The 18,967-nt window shown below is 35.6% G+C and overlaps 2 protein-coding genes across 5 annotated transcripts in view; one reads left to right on the forward strand and one right to left on the reverse strand.

Annotated features, from left to right (window-relative positions):
* Window positions 1-6,178, forward strand: part of ARMC2 (armadillo repeat containing 2) — a 127,589-nt gene extending 121,411 nt beyond the window's left edge. Inside the window, exon 18 of the mRNA XM_045499219.1 lies at window positions 5,316-6,178. Coding sequence (XP_045355175.1) covers window positions 5,316-5,404 — 89 coding nt within the window. The 3' untranslated portion in view covers window positions 5,405-6,178. The remainder of the gene's footprint in view (window positions 1-5,315) is intronic.
* Window positions 6,179-6,235: 57 nt separating this feature from the next.
* The window catches only part of SESN1 (sestrin 1), a 117,035-nt gene continuing 104,303 nt past the window's right edge, over window positions 6,236-18,967 (reverse strand). For all 4 annotated transcript variants that reach the window (XM_045499221.1, XM_045499224.1, XM_045499222.1 and 1 more), the window contains exons 5-10: window positions 17,180-17,422; window positions 13,411-13,558; window positions 11,582-11,694; window positions 9,354-9,544; window positions 7,967-8,111; window positions 6,236-7,417 (exon numbers count right to left, since the gene is read on the reverse strand). In XM_045499221.1, the coding sequence (XP_045355177.1) occupies window positions 7,331-7,417; window positions 7,967-8,111; window positions 9,354-9,544; window positions 11,582-11,694; window positions 13,411-13,558; window positions 17,180-17,422 (927 nt within the window). In that variant the 3' untranslated portion in view covers window positions 6,236-7,330. The remainder of the gene's footprint in view (window positions 7,418-7,966; window positions 8,112-9,353; window positions 9,545-11,581; window positions 11,695-13,410; window positions 13,559-17,179; window positions 17,423-18,967) is intronic.

Raw genomic sequence — 18,967 nt, forward strand, 5'->3', positions numbered from 1 at the left:
TTATTTTTGGTGTAATCGTAAATGGGATTGTTTTCTTAATCTCTCTTTCTGCTGCTTTGTTATTGTTGTATAGAAATGTGATAGATTTCTGTTGGTTGATTTCGTATCCTGCAACTTTACTGAATTCATCAGTTCTAGCAATTTTTTGGTGGAGTCTTTTGGGTTTTCTATATTAGTATCATGTCATCTACAAATAGTGAAAATTGTACTTCTTCCTTACCAATTTGGATGTCTTTTACTTTTGTTGTCTGTTTGCTATGGCTAATACTTCAATACTATGTTGAATGAAGTGGTGACAGTGGACATCCTTGTCTTGTTCTTGACCTTATGGAAAAGGCTCTCAGTTTTTCCTCATTTTTTAAAAAGTTTATTTTTGAGAGAGGGGTGGAGCAGAGAGAAAGGGAGAGAATCCTAAGCAGGATTCTTGTGCTGACAGCATGGAGCCTGATGCAGGGCTTGATCCTATGACCCTGGAATCATGACCTAGGCTGAAATCAAGAGTTGGACGTTTAACTGAACCACCCAGGTGCCTCTCAGTTTTTCCCCACTGAGGATGATGTTAGCTATGGGTTTTTCATGGATGGCCTTTATTGAGATATATTCCCTTTAAACCTACTTTGTTGAGGGTTTTTATCATGAAAGGATGTTGCACCTTGTAAAAATGTTTTTCCTGCGTTTGTTGAAATGATCATGTGGATCTTATCTTTTCCGTTATTGATGTGATATATTGCATTAATTTGCAAATATTGAATCATCTTTGCAACCCAGGAATAAATCCCACTTGATTGTGGTGAATTATTTTTTAACTGTGTTATTGGACTGGGTTTGCTAGTATTTTGTTGAGGATTTTTGCATCTATGTTCATCAGAGATATTGGCCTGGAGTTCTGGTTTTTTGCGGTGTCATTATCGGGTTTTGGTATTAGGGTAATGCTGACCTCATAGAATGAATTTGGAAGTTTTCCTTTCTTTTCTAAGACTATGGAATAGGTTGAACAGAACAGATATTAACTCTTCTGTTTGGTAGAATTCATCTGTAAAGCTGTCTGGTCCTGGACTTTTGTTTTTTGGTTATTTTTTGATTACTGATTCAATTTCTTTGCTGATTATCAGTCTGTTCAAATTTTCTATTTCTTTCTGTTTCAGTTTGGTAGTTTGTATGTTACTAGGAATTTATCAATTTTTTTCCAGTTTGTCCCATTTGTTGACACATAGTTTTTCATAATATTCTCTTATGATGTTATTGTATTTCTGTGGTGTTATTTCTCCTTTCTCGTTTGTGATTTTATTTGGGTCCTTTCTCTTTTTTCTTGCTAAGTCTGGCCAGAAGTTTATCAATTTTATTGTTTTTTTTTTTCAAAGAATCATCTCCTGGTTTCATTGATTGTTCTATTGTTTTTTTAGCTTTTATATCATCAATTGCTGCTCTATTTTTATTTTTTCATTCTGCTGGTTATATGTTATTTTTTTAATTTTTTTTAATGTTTTATTTTTGAGACCGAGCATGAGTGGGAGAGGAGCAGAGAGAAAGGGAGACAACAGAATCCGAAGCAGGTTCCAGGCTTTGAGATGTCAGCACAGAGCCCAACATGGGGCTTGAACCCATGAACTATGAGGTCATGACTGGAGCCAAAGTTGGATGCTTAACCAACTGAGCCACGCAGGCGCCCCTGGTTTTATGTTTTGTTCTTTTTCTAGCTCCTTTAGGTGCAAGGTTAGGTTGTTTATTTGAGATTTTTCTTGTTTCTTGAGGTAGGCCTGTATTGCTATAGTCTTCCTTTAAAAACTTCTTTTGCTGCATCTCAGAGGTTTTGGACCATTGTGTTTTCATTTTCATTTGTTTCCATGTACTTTTTCATTTTGTCTTTTATTTCCTGGTTGACCCATTCATAGTTTGGTAGCATGTTATTTAACCTCCGTGTGTGTTCTTTCTCAATTTTTTCTTGTGATTGATTTCTAGTGTCATAGTGTTGTGGTCAGAAAAAATTTTCAATCTTGAAATTTGTTCAGGTTTGTTTTATGGGCTAACATGTGTGATCTATTCTGGAGAATGTTCCATGTGCCCTTGAAAAGAACGTGTATTCTGTTTTAGGATGGAATGTTCTGAAAATATCTGTTAAATCCATTTGTTCCAGTGTGTCATTCAAAGCCATTCTTTCCTTGTTGAGTTTGTTTAGATCTGTCCATTGTTGTATGTGGGATGTTAAAGTCCCCTACTATTGTATTACTATTGATTAGTTCCTTTATGTTTTTTATTAACTGTGTTATGTATTTGGGCACTCCTATGTTGGGTGCATAAATATTTACAATTGTTATGTCGTCTTGTTGGACTGCCCCCTTTATTGATATATAGTGTCCTTCTTTGTCTTTTGTTAGTTTTATTTTTACTAAAATATTTTTAACATTTATTTATTTTTTGAGAGACAGAGACAGAGTGTGAGCCAGGGAGGGGCAGAGAGAGAAGGAGACACAGAACCCAAAGCAGACTCCAGGCTCTGAACTGTCAGCACAGAGCCTGATGTGAGGCTCGGACCCATAAGCTGTGAGATCATGACCTGAGCCAAAGTTGGACACTTAACTGAGCCACCCAGGCACCCCTGTTACAGTCTTTGTTTTAAAACAAAATCTACTTTGTTGGATATAAGAATTGCTATCCAGCTTTCTTTTGACATCCTTTGGCATGATAGATGTTTCTCTATCCTTTCAGTATGCAGGTGTCTTTAGGTTTAAAATGAGTCCCTTGTATGTAGCATATAGATGGGCCTTTTTTTTTCCCTTTATCCATTCTGTCATCCTGTGTCTTTTGATTGGACTGTTTATTTACATTCAAAGTAACTACTGATATATTGATGTATTTGTTGTCATTTCATTACTTGTTTTGTGGTTGCTTCTGAAGATTTCTCTGATCCTTTCTTGTCTTTCTCCCTTTCATGTTTTGCTGCTTTTCCTTAGTGATATATTTGGATTTCTTCATCCTTTTTCTTTGCATATTAGTATTTTTTGATACATAGTTACCATTGGGTTTGTATATAACTTCTTCTGCATATAGCAGTCTATATTAAGTTGATGGTCATTTGAACTCATTCTTTTCTCCTCCCCATGTTGTAGGTATATGTTATATCCTTTTTTCATTAGTTCCTTGACTGATTTTTTACAGAAATATTCATTTTTATGGCTTTTGTGTTTCCCACCTCTACACTGTCACTTTTTGTCCCTCCCTTTTTTTTTTTTTTTTTTGACAGAGCCCAAAAGTGGTGGGGAGGGGCAGAAGGGGAGAGAGAGAGAGAGAGAGAGAGAGAGAGAATCTTAAGCAGGCTCTATCCGGAGCATAGAGCCTGACATAGAGCTCAGTTCCACCACCCTGGGATCATGACCTGAGCCAATATCAAGAGTCAGATGCTCAAATGACTAAGCTACCCAGGTGCCCCTTGTCTCTCCCTTCCAAAGAGTCCCTTTTAATATTTCTTGTAGAGCTGGTTTAGTTGCCATGAAGTCCTTTAGTTTTTGTTTGGGTAACTTTTTATGTTTCCTTCTATTCTGAATAACAGCCTTGCTGGATACAGTATTCTTGGCTGTAGATTTTTCCCATTTAGCACTTTGAATATACCATGCTACTCCCTCTGGCTTACCAAGTTTCTGTTGAAAAATCTCCTGGTTTAAAAAAAAAAATCTCCTGGTAGCCTTACGGGTTTTCCCTTGTAAATTAATGATTTCTTTTGTTTCTTTAAAATTTTCTTTCTTTATTGGGATGTCTGGGTGGCTCAGTTGGTTAAGCAGCTGACTTCAGCTCAGGTCATGATCTCATGGTCCATGAGTTTGAGCCCCACATTGGGTTCTGTGCTGATAGCTCAGAGCCTGGAGCCTGCTTCAGATTCTGTCTCTCCCTCTTTCTCTGCTCCTTCCCTGCTCATACTCTGTCCCTCTCTCTCCCTCTCAAAAATGTGTTAAATTAAAAATAACTTTCTTTAAATGCTGTATTTTGCAAATTTAATTATGTCTTGGTGGGTCTGCTTTTGTCGATTTGTTGTGGGTACTGTATGCTTCCTGGATCTGGGTATCTGTTTCCTTACTTAGTTTAGGGAAAATTTCAGCTATTATTCCTTCAAATAAATTTTCTGTCCCCTTTTCTCTTCTTCTGGGACTTCTATAATATGAATGTTGCTATATTTGGTGCAATCACTGAGTTCCCTGTCTGTTCTTGTTTTGCATAATTCTTTTACCTCTCTTTTGTTTAGGTTCCCATTACTCTGTCTTCTATGTCATTAATTCGTTTCTCTGCTTCTTCCATCCTGCTGTTCATTACCTCAAGTGTGTTTCTTATTTTGTTTCTTGTGCCCTTTATCTTTGCTATGTTTTTCCTTATCTCTGTGTTAAGGGTTTCATTCATGTCTTCTACTCTTTTCTCAAGTCCAGTGAGTATACTTATGCCCATTAAGTTAAATTCTCTACAAGGCATGTTACTTATATCTGTTTTGCTTAGATCTCTGACTGTGGTCCTGGCTTGTTCTTTCATTTGGGATAAATTTCTCTGTCTCATTTTGTCTTGCCTGTGTCTATGTGTCAAGAAAGTCAGCTGTGTCTTCTGCCCTTGAAAGTTGTGACTTTATGAGGAAGTTGTAGAGCTTAACATAACCAGAATATCATGACCTGAGCTGAAATCAAGAGTCAGATGCTTAACCAACTGAGCCACCCAGGTGCCCTGATCTTCTATTTTTAAGAAGTACAAAGAACTAAGCAAAATGAATAAAATTTTAACTATGTACAGTGTATATAAACTTGTTGGGTTCACCTGTATTGCTATAACTCTACAGTAGACAGAAAAGGGCAAAGGCATGATGTAAATTCAATGTGTAGGACCATGTATATATTATTGTAAGCTAATTAGAAATGGACTTATGTGGGGTGCCTGGGTGGCTCAATCAGTTGGGTGTTCAACTTTGGTTCAGGTCATGATCTTGCGGTTCATGAGTTTGAGATCCACATCAGGCCCTGTGCTGACAGAGCCTGGAGCCTGCTTAGGATTCTGTGTCTCCCTCTCTCTGCCCTCTCAAAAATATTTAAAAAAGAAACGGACTTATTATCAATATATTTTATATTTAAAGAAACGTAATAGTCTTGTCTTCTCACCAGGATACAGAACTTTGAAGGTAGGAACCATTTTGCCTCCCTACTCTCACCCACACATTATAAATTACTAGGTACTAGACTGAGCTAAAATGTTTTGATGAGTAACATTATAACAGATTTGATTAAATCTAGATTTTTTCCTTGCTGGACACGAATATTTTTATTACCTGCTACATTTTTTTTTTTTAGTGTCCTCTGAAGTAAAAGCATATCAACAATATTCACCTGAAGAAGTTAAATATGCATTCCTAACCAGTAACGGTAAATTAAGCTTATAAGTCTACTAAATGTAATGATATATAGATTAAAAGACTATAAAATTGTTTATAAATATGTTAAAATTAAAACGTACTACAAATTAATAAAGTTCCAGGATTTAAACTGTAGCTATGTAGATGTACTGTAAAATATTTGGTGGCAAATCTTTATTGTAAAGACAAAGTCACAATTTGCTAAATCCACCTATGCTACTTGCAGGGCCTTTCAAGCAATAACGTGTGTTTATTACCATCAAACAAGATGTTAGCACCTCCCCCCCCTTTTTTTTTTTATTTCAGTAATAGAATTTAATGATTCATCACTTACATATAATATCCAGTGTTCAACAAGTGTCCTCCTTTATGTCCCTTGTCCATTTAGCCTGTCCCTCCACCCAACAACCCTCAGTTTGTTCTAAAACTAGAGCTATTTCTACTTGACAGTGCCATTTTCTGTCCTGTTGTCACTCTAGTCCTTGTTTATAATTTTTTTAAAAAGGATTTTAAGTAATCTGTACACCCAGTGTGGGGCCTGGACCTGAGATCAAGAGCTGCATGTTAACATACACCAACTGAGCCAGGTGCCCCTGTTTCTAATGATTCTTATTTGAACTCTAAAACATCTCCATTCAAAAGGGACAAGGCATGGGGCCATAAAAGTCTTACATGAGATCATGAAAGTCCACTCTTTGTAACCTTTAAAATGGCATTGAGAGTTTGCCATTTAATAGTCTCTCATCTGATTACAGCATTATTTGTGAATCTGCTTGGCTATTAAAAGTAAACGGAACTTCAGAATGGTAATTGATTGTGAAGTCATAATTTTTCATGAGATTGAGACAGCACATAAAATTGGAGAAAAAATGATTTATTGAAAAATACCAGTAATACTGACAGACTTCAAAAGCAATTCACACTTCCAGAATACAAAGTACTTAATACATTTTTTCCCAAAGTTAGCATTTTTGTAAATCAAATTTGATAACCTGACTAAAAATATTTTCCAGCTTTATTTTTAAAGAGCTGCACAATCTTTAAAGTGGGGACCACGAGGTGGGCAGGAGCAGAGGGGCAGAATGCACCTGGGACTGCGCAGCAGTCTACAGCAACATTTCCCACAACTTCAGTGCTGGAAACAAAATACTGCACAAGACAGCTGCCCTCCAGTGTCAGAGAATCTTGGGAAACAGCATATCAAAAGATAGCTAGCTTTTCTTATAATTTATACACTTTCATTTAAGATTGCTTTTTGAAGAAAATCTTTAAGAATGCCACTGTAATTTAATGTCATCCAATAGCTGAATTAAAAAAAAAAAACTATAATGAAAGAAATGAACTGTTACCATCAAAATGGTCTTTGCCGAGCTGTAATAATTCTAGGCTTTTTTAGATGCAAAAAAATTAACACATATGCAAGTTTAATTTGAAACCACGCAAATTATGTATGTAGGCTCAGATAGTAGCAGTGTTCACTTTTATTACTAATAGCTTAACTGGAACAGCCACTCTATTCATTCCATCAGCAGAAATAGCAGCACCAGGATCTAAATAAAATTCTTTATGTATAAAAAGCTTATGTCATTATCCAACTCCCATTCTTTGCATGCTCCAATTCTTGTTATCTTATTTAACATAAAAGCAACAGGATTTGGAGAGTTACTATTTGCTGTATTAAAACAGTTATACAGCATCTTGTACTGTCAAAAAGCAAAATACTGTGAATACTGTGAATGGCAGCCCTTCTTCACAGCTCTACACTTGAAGCTGCCAAGCATTCACTGCTCGTGCCAGCAGTGGTATTTCCACAGTAACATAGCAGAAACTAAAGGAATCATGGCACAATGGATTTCTGAATTCTTTTATCTACCATTGGTCCTGGGGCTTAGTACCTTCCCCTTGTAGACTATATCTGCTGATCATTCCATTATCTTTAATGGAGGAAAGGCATCAGGTCATATAGCGGGTAATGGCTCTCAGAGCGTAGAGGAGTTCTGCTTGCATCCTAGCTTCTATAAGAAGCAGATTAACATGAACCTGAATATAAAACACATTATTTAAGGTACAGTTGTAAGCATTCCCAGCTTTTCAGTGCTAGTATCCCCCCAAAATAAGTACATTTTCCGTGTGCCACTGAATAAACTTAGAAGTCTTGAATTTGTCTCAAAATGAAAGCCATCTGATGCTCTTTTTGGATAGATACGGACCTTATATTTGATTACATCTCAAGGTTTGTTATATTTCAGAAAATCTAGACATTGCTTTATTAGAATACCAACCTCCCCTGCCAAATCATCACTTAATAGTTTAATAACCAAGATGGTTCAACGACCAGACCATTTATATCTATGAACAATTCTCCCAAGCAGTGACAGCCACGCCAGCACTTCTGAAGTGGGGCCCTGGATGCCCTGTCTTTATTCTTTTACTCTAGCACTACAATGAGATTCCCTTCCAAGGGACACCAGAGACAGCTGTGCTGGAATGTTCTTCTCTTGGTTGGAAAAGATTTGAGAGTCATTAGATTAGATGAAGGAGAGTAAGAATCACTGCTAAGTTACAGGGCAAACCACAATAGGTACATACCTTCTCAGAGTGCTTAAACTGCCTCCAGAAGCTATCATACATTCTTTTGGTAACCTTTTCGGGAGTGCAAACAACAGTCTTGATATAAACTTTAAAGCTACGATCCAATAACTGGTTAATTTCACCATAGTCATAGTCATCATATCTGTTAAAAGATAAAGTGAGAATTATAGATTTTCAATTTATAGTTTGATTTCTTTTGAAAGTATGAACATTAATAAATGCTGTATTCTTCTTCCCTCCCTGTGTAGGCAGCTCTCAAAAACAACTGCTTTATAATGTTTAATTGGAGGTGAATGAGTGAATATAAAGGGGATAAGAAACAGAAGTTAGGGAGATGAATAGAAAATTTGCCAGTACCCAGGCAACAGTATATATTTATGATCAAAGAAGCAATCACACTGAGGAAATTGTGGAAACAATTTGAGTATTAAAATTAAGAAGTCCACAAATTAATATTTCTGGTTACTACTGCATGATATATAGATAATAATCCACTTGTGTAAATGAAAACAATAATTATTTTTTCCCCATGTTTCCAGGAGTTTCTGGGATCAGATGAGGAAAAAAATGGTGGGGGATTGGCAGATGATTATTCCAGAGGGAAGGATGATTTATAGTCAGCCTCACAGTGTCTACACTTAGGATAAGCTGTTCTGCTTTAAGCCAAGATGGTTACAGTCACAAGTGTCTGCTCTGCTCCACTGAGTTACAGTTTCTAGAACATCCAGGGACTCAAGTCTCTTGTGTTTCAGCTCTTGCAAAGCTGGTTCTACTACTATTCTGGAAGCTAATAGTCCAGTCACTGATAAAATGAATAGCAAGAGAAAACCTGATTTTACAGCTGAAATAATCAGAAAACCCTATAGCATAGTGTTTATGTACATCTGTTAGAGGGTGGTATATAATGGCTGCATTTCCTGTATAACATAATATGGCTGAATACCTAACAGGACATGAAAGTTTTGCATTTTGATGAAGTATCATGGGAGCAGGTACTCTTCAGAAGGAGCTTGAGAATAGCCAGGAGGGCACTATAAGGGTACTTAGATCCAAGACGACAGGAGATGATACAAAGAGAAAAGATATCAAAGATGTCTGGTGACAAACTTTTCCTCTATGGGCCAGAGGCAATGTCCCTAACTTTCCCTTCTGCCTAGCTAAGAGAGAGGAAATAAACCAAGCTGCATTAAATTGGTTCTTTGACTCATAAGTGGCATAAAAATAAGCTATTGGGGAAGGGATGGTTTATGAATATTATATTATACATATATGTAATATATATATACATATATATAGTGCATCTCTGTGTATATATGTTCCAAGCACTTGAATAATTTAGCTCAAAGGAAAATATTTCTTTGTAAACATAAGAAAACAAACTAACCTTATTCCAAACATGCAGTGAATATAGTTCCAAATAGCCCGTCTAAGCATTGAGGTATCAACATCTTTGTGCATTGCCATTGTATTATAAGTAAGATTGTAAGCAATGTGAAATTTTTCATCAATCAACTGTCCCACATCTGGATAAAGGCGATTTACCAAAGAATAACCATGGTCTTCCCAGCAATAGTCCTAAATACAGAGAACAGAACAAATGTGAATGATTAAAATGTGGCCACGTATAGTCCATATGGCAAAGCAGTAGACCTAGGTGAGATTACTGGTAGTTGGAATCCACTGCCTTTCTAGTATGTTCTCTACAGCATGCAAACCTTTTGTAATTCAGTGAGCTTAAAAACCAGTGGAATTCTTCTCTCCTAAACACAGGCCACCCATTTTCAGCTCTCTCTCTCTCTTTCACCGTCTCCTCACTCAGCATCCAGAGATGACCCATCTTGGAAGTCCTCTCTCCCTTTCCATTGCTGCAGCTACTTAAATGGTCCTCAAAGTTTGTAAATTTTTAATTCAATACAACCATCACTCATTCCTTTTCCTCCTGCCTCCTAATTCTTAGCATAATTAACTGAATCTCCTAATTAGTTTTCTTACACTAAATCTCCCTGCTTCCTTTCTTTCTACCTCAAGCAAAATAAGCCCCTATGCTACTTCTACGTTGCTCTCATATTTATTTTCCTGAAACACCTCTTTGACTTGTTATTACTCTGGTTAAAACCTACAAACCTGACCGATTTTAAACTAGGTTCACAGTAATCAGAAGTAGGAATCTTTTGCTTGAAGCACTCAGCAGCCCAGCCAATTTCTTTATGATCGCTTCCCACAATCTAAGCTCAATTATTGCTTATAGTCTCCTCTGCTTTACAATGCCCATGCTTTTGGACCATGCAAATCTCTCAAATCATAACTCACGCCATAACATTTCCAACCCACATGATCTCTTCAATTCTAATTATTGTATTTCATGACACAATTATAGTATCAAGTAGAAATATTCTGTAATTCTTCCTTGTGCCTGATTTTTGTCCCTTTAAACATCTTCATCCCTTGATCAAAGAAACACAATTTTCTAGTTCCCAAATTTTCATAATTTTGATAAAATAGTTATTAACACTGGACCCTCACAATAACTGAGGAAGCTGGGAATAACAACTCATCTGAATTAAATATTTACCTAAATTTTTATACAATAAGCTATTTAAGAAATACAGTTATGCTGATGTTTCTATTAATGGACTGGATTGAAAGCAGTCTTACAAAGCTTAAAGAACAGAATAAATTGATGAATTAATCAATCAATAATCGATGAACTGATGATTCTTAACTTTTACTGTGGAAACAGAGAATACAGCTACTGTTGCTCCTGAGATATATTTGCAACGCACTTTTAGCATAGTGCCTCCTACCAAGCAAGAACAAAGGAGGAGCCTAGTAGTATCCTAGAGGACCACTAGGTCCCTAAGTTTCCATAGACTCAATAGATACAGAATTATACAGAGGAAGTTTTAATGTATATTTCAGAGTTCATGATTTTGGAGCTAAAGAAACTGGGTCTACCAAAAATAATTCTACTCCCCACATCACTATTTATGTGAATCCTCTCAAAGTTTAATTTAAAACCCTCAAAAATGTTCATTGCTCCAAATAACATTCAGTACGTATTTCACAGGGAATTAGGATACTGTAATTGTCATGGTTTATTGTCTGTGCTATCTGTAAGAACTCATCCAAGTTATAAAAAAAACAAAACAACCAAAAGCTTACTCTCCCTAAAAAAGTAAATAAAGCACATCTTTTACTTTTGAATTTTTCATCCTCTTTCCCTCTACTCACTTTTACATAATGCTTGGGATGCTGGGGACATTTCTCTTGTTACTCAGGCCTGGTGCATATCAGGGCCTCACTTTAATGCTGGGGCTCAATAGGAGAGGAGGAGAAAAACCAATGCTAGTATTATTCATTGTTTAGATATATTATGAACTTGAGTTTTGGCACACCATCTGGGAACCTAACCCATTACTGTAATTTAGTTTTATGGGTGAACGTGTTTTGATATCTGATTTATGAACTTCAACAATAAAATAAATATATTTAAAGGAATTGCCTGATAAAGAAAAGTTACTTCTTCAACATTCTAGAATTCTCAAATCCAAGGGGCTTTTTCTTATTTTAAGTCAGACTGAACTATTTCTAACTAGTCATGTGCAGTTTTACCTGTACTCGAAATGTTGGAACATGCATCCCGTGTCTAGAGAAATCCTTATAGCCGTAACTAGTATCCTCAAAGTGACGAGATACATCTCTTGCTGGTGTAACTTCTTCATCATCTGAAATAATTTTAAAAAAAGCCACTTAAAGCTTTTCAAAAACAGAATGCTAGTTAAAATTCATTTTACCTATAATAAGTAAAAACAGGATAGCCCTCTGACAGTGAGTAATCAACTTAAGTCTTAAAACCATAAAGAGAAGTAGCTTACTTACCAATAAGTGTTATAATTAGATTCTGTTATAAAAATATTCATGGTTGAATTTTTTATGCTTTGCATTTTTCTCTTTCCTATACCCTCTGTGTTCCCAGTTCTACTTAAAAGCATGTACTCAAAGTCTGAACACCCTTTTGGATAATCTTTATGGTGATAAATCATCTATGCTCTATACTTTAGCACTTGAATGATTTCTGGTTAAATATTAATGTTCTACAATATATAATATGATCTAACACCTCAAAGGGTCCTAGAAACAATACTGCAATGGTGAATCATTTTTACAGTGTTTCCTGAAATGCTCTAAAGCCTTCTGGATTGCTTTCATGTTCGTTTGAAGTAAATAGAAACAAAAACTTTTCCTCAAGGAGAAACAAGATAATATCCAACCTTCATTTATACAAATTTGATTTTTTTCTGGGGCACCTCGGTGGCTCAGTCAGTTAAGCATCTGACTGCTGATTTTGGCTCAGGTCATGATCTCACAGTTTGTGAAACTAGGCTCTGTGCTGACAGCAAGGAGCCTGCTTGGGATCTTTCTCCTGCTTTCTCAAAATAAACTTTAAGAAAAAATGTGATTTTTTGTTTGCTATTAGGAAACTTGGTATTTAACACATACACTCTTTCGCTCTGTTATCAAAATACATTTCCTGTAAATTACCTGATTTATATATTAAATTGTATAGCCTGTATATAAAGGCCAAACATAAAGAATTTACATTTGTCATTAGTTGTCTAACAACTGACAAATCATTTCACAAATCATTTTATTTTAAAGCTAAAAAGTAATCTCAGGGCTTTATGAACTCCATTTCCTAATTTTATTTAATTTCTTTAATGTTTATTTATTTATAGAAAGTATGTGAGTGGGAGAGGGGCAGAGAGAAAGGGAGAGAGAGAATCCTCAGCAGGCTGTGCAGAGCCTGACTCGGGGCTTGATCTCACAAATTGTGAGATCATGACTTGAGCCAAACTCAAGAGTCAAATGCTTAACCAACTGAGCCACCCAGGCACCCCCAATATCCTAATTTTAAAGAAGAGAAAAAAGAGAGCATTCATATGTTAAGTGCCTTACATTCACAAAGTTTATTAGCAGTGATTTTAGTATAAAAACCCAAATCAAATGTCCTCTTTTAGTCTAGTGCTATTTATACTATAACTTCTTTTTCTAGGTTGCCTGCTTTATTTATAGGTAGGAACACCTATGCAATAATAGCTTATCTAAAAGGAAAAACATATTTGGATTTATGTTTTAAAACTATTATTTAAATTCTCTAATAAAATTAAAAGATAAAAGTAAAAAAAAAAAAAAAAAAAGATAAAAACTTATCTAAATTCTCACCCCCACCTGGGTGGCTCACTCTGTTAAGCATCTGACTCAAGTTTGGCTCAGGTCATGATCCCATGGTTCCTGAGATCAAGCCCCAAGTTGGGCTTTGTGCTGATACCGTGAAGCCTGCTTGGGATTCTCTTTCTCAAAAATAAACAAACATTAAAAAAAGTGGGGATCTTTTTTGTAAGCAATAGAAATTTTGTTGACTATGTAATGATTGCTTTTACCTGAAGAGAAGACAAACATGCTCTCTCTTTTTTCTATTTCAAAACGTGAAGCCATCTCTTCCTGACTTGCCTCTTCTTCATCTCGACATTCCTGTAACTGCCTCATCTTTTCCATGAGGGCTTCGACCTCAAAGAAGGAATCACTTACCTGAAGAGAAAATATAATTAATGTTGTATATTTCAGACAAAGGATGAAATTTAAAAATTTTCTTTTATTAAGACACAAATTCTTATGAGACAACAGAATATAGGAAATATAGATCTTATAATTTTAATGTACATGAATGAATAAAAAATGAAAATATTTTGGTGTACATATACAGGTCTACAGATTTTAAAATAAGTTTTTTAAGAACACAATATTTTTACCTTATAAAATCAGTAATAATGTCATTACTGTTAATGCTAAGTTTTAAGAATTAAAATTTAACACTAATCATCAACTTACAACGGCTTAAATAAGATACAAAGTTTAAGTGGTTTTGCTTCAACTATGCACATTTGGGCACACTGTCAACACGTGTCTATCATCTTCAAATTATAGTAATCAGCTCGAATTTACCAATTAAGAATGAAATGTGTCCTTACAGGGCTGGAATTCTCCACATGACCTCTGCAAATGGGGTTGGCAGCTGTCACTTGCTGGGATGACTAGAGCAGTGACATCTGTATTAATAGGTCTGACAGACACAGGAGGACTGGCCAGTGGACTTGAACTAGCCAAACAATACCCTGCTGCATCCTTACTATGGAACTGGGATCAAATCTGTGGAATTTATCTTATAAAATAGTAAGAAATCTTCCAATTTCAAATTTCAGTGTTCAAACACAAAACTAATGTTTTCCTCATTATACATATCTTTTGCTAGGAATGTTCTTCCCCTACTCTTATACTCTTTTCCTGGTTTACACCCATTGGTCCTACTCATGTCAGCTTACTTGCTTTTCCTGTCCTGTCCCCCCATCCCAAACCTTGCCACCCTAATTATTCTCACACAGCATTCTGCTCATTCCTTCAGAGCACCAGATACAATTTGTAATTGTTACTGCATGATACTGGTTTAATGCCTGCCTCCCCCAAACCAAACCTTCATAAAGACAGGGGACCTGTCTAATTTACGAGTATATATTCAGAGCCCAGCATAGTACCTGGCACATAGATTTTTGCAAAATATTTGTTGCAGAAAGCTTGTAAGGATAATTCTACATTAAGAGACAAAAAAATCTATACTACTGGTGCTTTATATTTTCGTATGATCCTAACAGTTATACTGAAGCACCCTATAGTGAGTACTTCCTCTCACAATTTCATGATAGAAAGTGTTTCTATGATGTATTAAAGGTTCTTCTGGTACATAGTTCTCCTTAATTACTCCTAAGAGAGAGTCAGTGGCCAAATAAAGGGCTGAAAAGAATGACCCAAGGTTTACCAAAAAAAAATAAATAAATAAAATAAAATAAAATAAAATAAATATATATATATATTTATATTAGATTTATTTTATAATTTAATTAAATTTATATATATATATATATATATATATATATATAAGGTTTTTGTCAACTCACATTATCTTTCATTATACTACCTGTTTTGTGTAGCTACCTTCTCCTAAAACAGCCCAAATTTTAAGTATTCTTATGAAAGACAATTCTTGATTGATTTAAAGTGAAGTAGTAAAGGAAATAAAGTACATTTCTTTTGCTCCTTAAAAAATCTATTAAAGTTGTTAGTGTAAAAAAAAAAAAAAGGCATTTAATTTTGATATTAAAATGTTAATATTGTATGAAGAAATTCTTTTGGTTTTTAACCACTTGTATCTGAATTGAACTGAGTCAGACATCTGATACGTACCTGAAGAATAAACTATATTAGCTCACTGACAAGTGCCCTCAGTGTGGGCCATAAACCTTTTAAATAGCAAACTCAGGGACTAGTAGAGAAATTTAAAATTTCTATTATTTTACTACTAACCTCATGTAACAGGAATAACTAGAAACAATCAAGTACTTTTTTAGCCTTGTGCTATTTTTTTTTTTACCCTTTACCCCAAAAATTTTATTAGGGAAAAACTACAGAACATTTACAGTACAATGTTTACAGTCACAATGTGTACTGAACTGATTTCCCAAAATATATTACAACTCAAGTTGACTTGTTACATTCAAAAATCTACTTCTAAGTAGTCCAGAGTACATACATACCTAGTGCTCCAACTGTACCTATGTACAAACAAACTAAAGCTACTGCTAATTCATCCACTGTTCAGGAAAGCATTCTTGCCTTTCTACACTCCCACACAAAAAGTACAAATTTTGGAATTTTCTGTAATGAAAGAAGGCGTGTTCATGTACTACATACCATTTTAGCACTAAGAGGTGGCCTCTTCACTTCATATTAAAAAGAAGTGGTAAATATCTTTTCCTTTTGTGTAGTTGAACCCATCCTACATTCAAATTCTCTCAAGCACTAATACATGAAATACTTATGTGGTTGAGGAAGATTTAAGGCAAGTTCTGGCCCTTCCAAAGGCACTGTAAGACTACCCCCAACCCCATTATTTTCCTCAGCCTTGTCCTAAATCAAAGGTGGGGAAGAACCACAATCCAACTCCAAGCATCCTAACAACTGATACATATATTTTCCATTAGACCATCTCATATAAGTTTTAATAAATGATCAGTGGCCAATATTACGGCCTATAACATTAATCCAGGTGGCTCAACAGGGTGAAACTGATGGTCTTGGGCCTTGTGATCAGCTCACAAGTGATCAATCCTGGGAAAATTATTTTCCTTCATGTGCTAATCTCACCATATGTAAATGCTACTTTTTATTTAGCACCTGATAAATAATACCAGCTGTACTAGGCCTCTTATTTCTTTAGAGACATTTCATTTAAACCTCAAATAACCTTATGTCTGACCTCTATTTAGACATGAAAGAACAGAGGCTCAGGGAGGTAACTTGCCCACAGTCAAATATATACATTAAAGGTAATTCGACCTGTTCAAATCTGTTTCAAAGGAATAATATAACCGAGAAAATGTATGCATGCAAAGTATTCAGAAGACTGTGATGTTGTTTCTGTGATTTCTCTTTGGAAATCTTTTCACTATAGCAAAAGAATGCAAAGGGGATTTTGACTCATTGTATTCAGGAATTAAAATCTGCTTATAGAACATTCAACTTGTTCTAATCTGTTTCAAGGGAATAACAAAACTGAGAAAATATAAAACCCAGAGAAGGAATAGAAAACATTTTAATAAATTTACTTTCACTTATGTATATATTTGTGCCAAGTTAAACATGAAAAAGAATTTTAAAAGGAGAAATTTCTAGATAAAGGCTGATTAACTCTTCTAAAAGATAATTAAGAAACCAGCCTGTTTCTTTTATGCAAAAGAGAGGAAAAGAATGTGATCAGCATCAGGGAGTCTCCACCACTAACTTGCATGGTCTCAGCCTCCCCTCATCTCACTGCAGCACCCATTCAATACTAGCTGGCTCTCATGGGGCATATGCTGGTGGCTCCTGATCCTAAAATTACACTTGAGTGTAACCTCCTAAAGGGTCTTATAATTTTATATGTCCCTTAGCACTAAACTACTGCTGAGCATTTATAGGCAGTCAGTAAATACTTGCTGAATGAACAGGTAGAGGGGCTTAACAGGGTAGGTTTTCTAAGAAGTCACATGAAAAAATAATATAGCAGCAATCATTATGATTAGTCTTAAGATAATCCTGTAACAAATAATAGATACTTACTGAAACATTTCCTGCTGAGTTGACCTGCATCTCATCCACACTGTGATTGCCATTTGTAATGTCACAGATGCAGTAGTTACTAACAGAAGGAGGTCTGAATGTGTGGCCACCATCACAATGAATTTCTGGACTGATTCCACAGCCAAATGTGAATGAGGCAAGAGAATGATAGTGTGTGAGGAGAACCACTGCATGTACCAGTTCTGCAAGGGACCAGCTGTGCTCTTCAGCTTTTAAAAGTCCCTTAAGAAAAAAAAAAAAAGAACATATTTTTACACTGGTTATGGTGTTGGTAAAAGTAAATAGTTCATCTTGGTATTTAATCTATTTAAAACAGGATTAAGAGGCACCTGGGTAGCTCAGTCGGTTAGGCATCCATCTGACTCTTGATTTCCGCTTAAGTCATGATCTCACGGTTCATGGGTTTGAGCCCCACATCAGGCTCTGAGCTGACAGTGTTGAGCCTGCAGCGTTGAGCCTGCTTGAGGTTCTCTCCCTGCCCCTCCCCTGCTCATGTGTGCAGGTGCACGCATGTGCTCTCTCTCAAAATAAATAAATAAAAACAGGAGTAGTCACTGTATAAAACCTAGGGTACAATTATAATTTGAGACACATAGAACCCAGAGTTTGCTAATATAATTTTTTATGAATTATGTATTTACAAACAGAGCTTAACATAACCTGATAATGACATATTCATTATTATTTTGATTTTCTGAAATCCTGATTTTAAAATGTAATACAATGCTTTTTGTTTAAAAGCAGTTGCCATATTTCAGATGCCAGATTCTGAATGCTTTCACTGTTAGTTCAAAGTCTCAATCTAAATGTAATAAATCTGTATTTAAAGTGGAAGCTACCGTATAAAATATGCCTGTGTTTTTCTTTATTATCAAACTGTCTCAAGGAATTTTAAAGGCAGTAGTTTGAACTTGACTCTGCATATTCCTAAATCAAATTATAATTATTTAAAAAATTATGTTCAAGGTAAAGTCTATGATTCTTCAAAGTCTTGCATATCATATCCCTTCTGCTTCATTATTTGTTTTATAATCCTGTGTAATTTTGCATTACCAGACAATATAATAGATACTACATTAATCAATTTCAGATCTTATATCTTAATAAGATGCTTCAATTATATAATAGTACTGAAAATGTTTTATGAAATAGAAAGATAAGCCCAAAAATATGTTGCATTTCTACTGCATGGTAGATACTTTTAGGGAATGTCAATCTACCTAGAACCAGAAGGCACTAATTTAAATGGCATTTTAAAAAGATACACAAGGGCGCCTGGGTGGCGCAGTTGGTTAAGCGTCCGTCTTCAGCCAGGTCACGATCTCACGGTCTGTGAGTTCGAGCCCCGCGTTAGGCTCTGGGCTGATGGCTCAGAGCCTGGAGCCTGTTTCCGATTCTGTGTCTCCCTCTCTCTCTGCCCCTCCCCCGTTCATGCTCTGTCTCTCTCTGTCCCAAAAATAAATAAACGTTGAAAAAAAATAAAAATAAAAAGATACACAAGATGCCACTTTACACCTATCAGAATGGCTAAAATCCAAAACACTGATACACCAAGTGCTGGTGAGGATATGGAGAAATAGGAATGCTCATCCACTGCTTCTGGGAATGCAAACTGGTACAGTCACTTTGGAAGACCTTTTCCCAGTTTCTTACAAAGCTAAACACAGGCTTACCATGCAATCCAACAATCACATTCCTAATTATTTACCTGTTTTGAAAAGTTATGTTCACCAAAAAACCCCTGCATGTGAATGTTTATAGCAGCTA

This window comes from Leopardus geoffroyi, chromosome B2, assembly GCF_018350155.1.
Source record: "Leopardus geoffroyi isolate Oge1 chromosome B2, O.geoffroyi_Oge1_pat1.0, whole genome shotgun sequence".
NCBI classification, from domain to species: Eukaryota; Metazoa; Chordata; class Mammalia; order Carnivora; family Felidae; genus Leopardus; species Leopardus geoffroyi.